The sequence below is a fragment of the Cucumis sativus genome, unplaced genomic scaffold, assembly GCF_000004075.3.
Source record: "Cucumis sativus cultivar 9930 unplaced genomic scaffold, Cucumber_9930_V3 scaffold41, whole genome shotgun sequence".
NCBI classification, from domain to species: Eukaryota; Viridiplantae; Streptophyta; class Magnoliopsida; order Cucurbitales; family Cucurbitaceae; genus Cucumis; species Cucumis sativus.
In genome coordinates this window covers 224736-231591 of record NW_022279549.1, presented here as the reverse complement: position 1 = coordinate 231591, position 6856 = coordinate 224736, and the positions used below count along the sequence as shown (strand labels likewise).

Genomic DNA, 6856 nt, shown 5'->3' with positions numbered 1-6856 from the left:
CCTTTCTCTTCTTTTACAATCATGCAACCACCTTCCTCTTCTGAAGCAAATCCATGCCCATCTCATTCTCTCATCTGGGTTCGATTCTGTCTCCGTTGCCTCCAAGCTCATTCGCCTTTACGCCAACTTCAATGACTTTCCCAGTGCTGTCTCTGTTCTTAACTCCTTCCCAGAGCCCCAACCCATGCTTTGGAACTCTATCATCAAATCCTACTTTGACTCAGGTTTGTTCCATTCCGCCCTTTTGTTGTATAAAAACATGAGGGAGGTGAGAGTTGAGCACGATGGTTTTACGCTTCCGATCGTTAATCAAGTCACTATGTCGATTTGGGTTGATGTAGCCTATGCGGGAATGGTTCACTGTGTTGGAATTAGAATGGGGTTTAGTTCTGATTTGTATTTCTGTAATACCATGATGGAGGTTTATGGAAAATGTGGGTGTATGGTTTCTGCTCGTGACGTATTTGATGAAATGCCTAACAGAGACTTGGTTTCTTGGACATCGATGATTTCAGCATATGTTAACGGTGGTGATGTATTTTGTGCTTTGGATATTTTTGAGGGAATGAGAAGGGAGTTGGAGCCGAACTCGGTGACAGTAATGGTGATGCTGCAAGCTTGTTGTGCGACTCAATATTTGGTTCTGGGAAGGCTGCTTCAATGTTATGTGGTTAAGAATGGTTTATTGTTTGATACACATCTGCAGAATTCGTTCTTGCGAATGTATAGTCGACTGGGTAGGCAGGATGAATTTGGGGTTTTTTTCTCTGAAATTGATTTCAAGAATGCTGTGTCTTGGAATATTTTAATGTCTTTTTATTCCTCCATGGGGATATTGTGAAGGTTGTGGACATCTTAAACAAAATCATGGGTGAAGTTCCTCTCAGCATCGAGACATTAACCATACTAATATCAGGAATTGCAACATCTGATTCCAGGTGTCTGATGCTAGGTGAAAATCTACATTCCTTGGCAATTAAAAGTGGTCTTTATGATGGTATTCTGTGTACTTCTTTGTTGGGTATGTACGCCAAGTTTGGTGAGTTGGAAAATTCAACTAGCTTGTTTAAGGAAATCCCCAATAGAAGCATTGTTACTTGGGGGGCCATGATGTCTAGTTTTATTCAGAATGGACATTTTGATGATGCAGTTGATATCTTCAAGCAAATGCAAGTTGCTGGCTTGAAACCCAGTGTTGGAATTTTGAAACACTTAATTGATGCTTATGCCTTTTTGGGTGCTCTGCAGTTGGGGAAAGCAATACATTGTTGCCTCATTCGAATCTATGGATTTGTGGTATGTAATACACGCTTAGAAACATCTGTCCTGAACATGTATGTAAGATGTGGGAGCATTGCTTCTGCCAGGAAATGCTTTGACTTGATCATAATTAAAGATGTTGTTGCGTGGACTTCCATGATTGAGGGATATTGGTGCTCATGGACTTGGTGTTGACGCCCTCAATCTTTTCCACCAAATGACGAGTGAAGAAGTGACCCCAAATAATGTCACATTCTTAAGCCTGTTATCTGCCTGTAGTCACTCTGGCCTTGTTAGTGAGGGCTGTGAAATCTTTTATTCAATGAGGTCAAGGTTCAACATTAAGCCTGATTTAGAACACTACACTTGTTTTGTTGATCTTTTGAGTAGATCAACAAGAGTAAGAGAGGCGTTTGCAATTATATTGAGAATGACAAGTCTCTGTGATGGCAGGATTTGGGGTGCTCTTATGGGTGCCTGCCGGGTGTATGGAGATAATAAAATAGCTAACTATGCTGCACACAGGCTTCTTGAATTAGAACCTGACAATGTAGGGTATTATACATTGTTGAGCAATTCACAGGCCAGTGTTGGGCAGTGGCATGAAGCCGAAAAGTTACGTAGCCTTGTGTACGAGAAAGATCTTGTGAAGAAACCAGGTTGGAGCTTCATTGAGTTAAATGGGACAATTCATGGGTTTGTTTCAGGAGATAGATCACACAATAGGACCAATGAGATTTATGATGTATTGGTATATATTAATAGGATAAAATAGGACAGGGGTCCTGTTTATCTAAGCTGCATTTAGGGTGTCTGATTAAACCTGGAATTCTTTTTGGCATGGTCACTATGCTGTATGAAAGAAGGGAATATTGGTTAACCTGCCATATAACAATATAGCATTCCATGAGATCATTTAAAGTGATCGAATTACTAGTTGCAAGTGAGCATTTGGATGTCTGAAAGAAACCAGAATCATAAATATTCTTTGAAGTTTGAAGCGTGAACATATTGAAGGGAGAAGTCTATTTAGTCATGATTACAAGGTAAGGATTTTCGTACTTCCTAACTTTGAACTTACGCTTATTGTTGTTTAACTATTCTCTAGTAATGTGAATCATTTAGACTTTTTTTTTCACAATTGTGGGGACGGACCCGTTCAACAATCTTGTTTGGTATAGTAATGAAAGAAGACTGATTAAAGGCTTCTCTTTGGCAGTATGACGATTGAGGTCACACATCTTTATTATGTGGATGATACCTTACTCTTTTGTCCTTAGAGTGATGGAAGGTTGATGGCTTGGTGATCGGTTGTCAATTTATTCTTGATGGAATCGGGCCTTTCCTTAAATGTCTCCAAAATGTTTCTTATTGGAGTTAATCCTAAGTTTGATGAGATTGATTTTCACGTGTCCATTCTTGGTGGTAAAGTGGAAAGTTTTCCCTTCAACTACTTGGGATTTCCCATCGGGGGAAAGCATGGTGCTAAGGTGGTGAAGGAAGCTCTTGAGGAGGAGTTTAAGTTGATTGAGAAATGGCGTGGCTTGGTTGTCTCCAAAGGTTGTAGGATAACTCTTGATCTGTCGGTTCTCAATAGTTTTCCATGTTATTTCTTGTCTTCGATGTAAGCTCCCATGAGTTCTATTAATCGCTTGGAGAACATTGTTTGAGACTTGTTGTGGAATGAAGGTACTTGTTAACTGGCCACCAACGTTGTCAATTGGAAATGGAGCTGTCCCCAAACGATCTACGGGGTGATCGGAATTGGTTTCAATCATGAGGAGAATGCCCTTTGGAGGCATGTCATTAGTGCTATTTATGGGGTTGATGACCGCTGTTGGAGTTCTCTCGTGCCTATAGACAAGGAAATTTAGGTTATGGATTGGAATTATGAAGCAAAACAAGCATTTCTTTAATTTTTTTGAGTTTGTTGTGGGAGATGGCAGATATTAATATAATTAGATTATTCTTAGGAGATATTATTCTGGAGATATTATTTGATATTATTTCCTTAAGTGTATTTCTCTATGGTTATATATAAGCTTTTATCTCTACTAAATAATGAATAAAATATAGATTAATTCCATAAAATCAACATGGTATCAGAGCTCTAGGGTTTTCGCCTTATTGAATTCTAGCCTCCACATCCCATTTGATCTCTGCTCCGTTGATCATTCGTCAATGGAGGCAGAATCATCTCCCATTAGCTGAAGCCGCCCCTTAGATTTGCAAATCCACCGTTGTTGTTGCACTTCCCTTTGCCACTAATTGCTGTTCAAATCTGCCACCATCCAAACCCAGAAACCCCATTCGTTTTTCACTAAGCGTCCGCGGCGGCCATCTCCTTCATAGTTCTTTCGTCCGACCTCTTGTTTTTCCGTTAGCCAAGCAGCCGATTGAACCTCTGTTAGTTGAAGCCGAACGCCCAGCCGAAGAGTTTCGGTTTTGTTCGCTGTCCAAGAAGCTCCGCTCGTCGCTGCGTTTCGTTGCCGTTGCTCCCAGTGTTTTAAAAAGCGCCCTAAGGCGCGCGCCTAGGCTCAAGGCGCCCACTTGGGGCTTATTTGTGAGGAGGCGCAGCGAATTATAAAAGGCCCATATTAGGCGCGCGCCTCCCTTGAGGCGCGCCTAGGCGCAAGTCGAATTAGGCGTGGGCTTTTTTTTATAAGTTATGGGCTTGGCTTTAATTATAAAAAACTATTATTATCTAGGTTTTTTAAACCTATTACGTAAACGTGAAGAAAGAACCCTTCTCCTTTCGCGCGTGAAGTTTCTTCAACACGACTCTTCATCTACTTCTTCAGTTCTTTGTCTTCCGTTCTGCTTCTACTTCAAAAACTTTTTGCTTCCTTTTCCACCCTTCCGTTCCGGCCACCCTTCTTCTTCACACAAAACGGGTGCTGCGGCTGCCATTACTCTGTTTTTTGGTGCAAAAACAGAGGAAAAGAGAAGACAATAATATTCTGTGCTACAGTGCTAGTGCTTCAGTTTTCACCTCCTCCATCTCAGCTTTATCACGGGTGGGTATCTCAATCGTTCAGTTAACATCTGCATTGCTTTCTCCTTCTTCTGTAACTCTTTGACAAGAACATCAAACACTGTTTTCTGTTTTCATAGCATGGTATACCCAGTGTTTTTAAAGGCTCAAGGCGCACTAAGGCGCATTGGTCCTCTGGAGCCTAGGCGCAAGGCGCAAAAAAAAGCGCGAGCTTTTTTTCATAAGGCGCACTATATATAAAAAGAGAAAGAAAATATATATATACACACATATAGCAGAGCAACAGTGTATAAAAATATGGTACCCAATATAAGTTGTTATAAATGGAGGATTGGAGGGAGTGTGTTGTGAGATGGATGGGATGAAGGTTGAGTTTGATGGGTTATCGAAGGAAGTTGAAGTCGAGAAGTATAGAAGAAGATGTAGACTTTAGAGAGTTTTTTCTAACTCAATGGGTATACCATGCTACGAAAACAGAAAACAATGGAGTTTGATGTTCTTGTCAAAGATTACAGAAGAAGGAGAAAGCAATGCTGATGTTAACTGAACGATTGAGATACTCACCCGTGATAAAGCTGAGATGGAGGAGACGAAAACTGAAGCACTAGCACTGTAGCACAGAATATTATTGTCTTCTCTTTTCCTCTGTTTTTGCACCAAAAAACAGAGTAATGGCAGCCGCAGCACCCATTTTGTTTGAAGAAGAAGGTGGCCGGAATGGAAGGGTGGAAAAGGAAGCAAAAAGTTTTTGAAGTAGTAGAAGCAGAACGGAAGACGAAGAACTGAAGAAGTAGATGAAGAGTCGTGTTGAAGAAACTTCACGCGCGAAAGGAGAAGGGTTCTTTCTTCACGTTACGTAATAGGTTTAAAAAACCTAGATAATAATAGTTTTTTATAATTAAAGCCCAGCCCATAACTTATAAAAAAGCCCACGCCTAATTTGACTTGCGCCTAGGCGCGCCTCAAGGGAGGCGCGCGCCTAATATGAGCCTTTTATAATTCGCTGCGCCTCCTCACAAATAAGCCCCAAGTGGGCGCCTTGAGCCTAGGCGCGCGCCTTAGGACGCTTTTTAAAACACTGGGTATACCCATTGAGTTAGAAAAAACTCTCTAAAGTCTACATCTTCTTCTTCTTATACTTCTCGACTTCAACTTCCTTCGATAACCCATCAAACTCAACCTTCATCCCATCCATCTCACAACACACTCCCCTCCAATCCTCCATTTATAACAACTTATATTGGGTACCTATATTTTATACATTGTTGCTCTGCTATATGTGTGTATATATATATTTTCTTCTCTTTTTATATATATGCGCCTTATGAAAAAAAGCTCGCGCTTTTTTTTGCGCCTTGCGCCTAGGCTCCAGAGGACCAATGCGCCTTAGTGCGCCTTGAGCCTTTAAAAACACTGGTTGCTCCATCTCCTTATGCTGTCCCAACAAAACCATGAAACCCCATGTCCTCAGATCCTCGCGTCTGCCTCCAATCGGTTCCAGATCTGTCTAATTTCGTTCAGACCCATCCTTCATGTCTGCCTTCAAAGTTTAGATCGAAGCCCAGATCCAACGACTCCTCGTTTCTGTTTTTGTTCAGATCCACTAAGCCTCTATGCTCCATTCAGTTCAGTTTCTGTTCTGTTCGCCCCAGATTTCCCGTTTAATCTGATTTTGACTTGCTCTAGTTAGTTCGTTCGGTTCCATTTTGATCCAACAAAACACTTCTGTCCAATTATGACCCTGTTTTCGTCCAGCTTTGATTCTACTTTGCTTCAGTTTTGCTCTTTCATTTTGCCCCCCGAAGTTCTTGTTTCGTTCTTCCTCGGTTCTGTTATAGATCTCTATACGAGGATCTATGTTTCTATCCCAGAAGTTTTTCGTGGGTTTGTTTTAACCTAGAAGTTCTTTGTGTGTTTGTTCTTCTGGTTTTTTATTCTATTCTAGATATATTGTTTCTTTTCTTAGTTCTTAGCAAACTCAAGTTTGTGATTTCAACCTTGAGTTTGAGGGAGGGTATTAATATAATTAGATTATTCTTAGGAGATATTATTCTGGAGATATTATTTGATATTATTTCCTTAAGTGTATTTCTCTATGGTTATATATAGGCTTGTATCTCTACTAAATAATGAATAAAATATAGATTAATTCCATAAAATCAACAGTAGAAACATAGGGTTTACACTATTTTCACAAAAAAGAAGTCGTTGCTGATTGCTGGAAGGAATGATTTGAAGTAAGCTTGGGATTTGGGGTTGAGGAGAAGCTTCTTCGATAGATAAGTTGGTAGCTCTATTGCTCTTGCTCATTTGTTGAATTTTTGGGTGGTGAACAGAAACATGGACTATTTACATTGTTCCAACAACTCCTTTGGGCAAGTTGTCTACCAAGTCCACATTACTAAACTTTGACTAAGGTGGTCAAGAAAAATAAATCCCTATGGTCAACCTTATCTGGAAGCTTAAAATTCTCAAGAAAGTGAAGATCTTTCTTCAGTTGCTTATAAAAGTTTACTCATGAGAAGCTTCAGAGGAAGTTCCAAAGTTGGTCTCTTTCCACCATTTACTGTTTTTTCCTTAGAGAGATGGAAACTGTGGAGC

General features: G+C 40.3%; 1 protein-coding gene across 1 annotated transcript; it reads left to right on the top strand.

The window, feature by feature from the left end:
* Window positions 1-259: 259 nt before the first annotated feature.
* LOC116405902 (pentatricopeptide repeat-containing protein At4g35130, chloroplastic-like) lies at window positions 260-3018 on the top strand. Its single transcript, XM_031889666.1, has 5 exons — window positions 260-757; window positions 844-1433; window positions 1540-2011; window positions 2649-2846; window positions 2950-3018. The coding sequence occupies exons 1-5, from the start codon at window positions 260-262 to the stop codon at window positions 3016-3018; spliced, it is 1827 nt and encodes a 608-aa protein (XP_031745526.1).
* Window positions 3019-6856: the final 3838 nt, after the last annotated feature.

Coding starts and splice junctions, on each gene's coding strand:
- LOC116405902 (XM_031889666.1), top strand. CDS start 260: ATGAGGGAGGTGAGAGTTGAGCACGATGGTTTTACGCTTCCGATCGTT. Junction 1,434..1,539: donor TCCATGATTGAGGGATATTG/GTGCTCATGGAC, acceptor ATCTGCCTGTAG/TCACTCTGGCCTTGTTAGTG. Junction 2,847..2,949: donor GGATAACTCTTGATCTGTCG/GTTCTCAATAGT, acceptor TGTGGAATGAAG/GTACTTGTTAACTGGCCACC.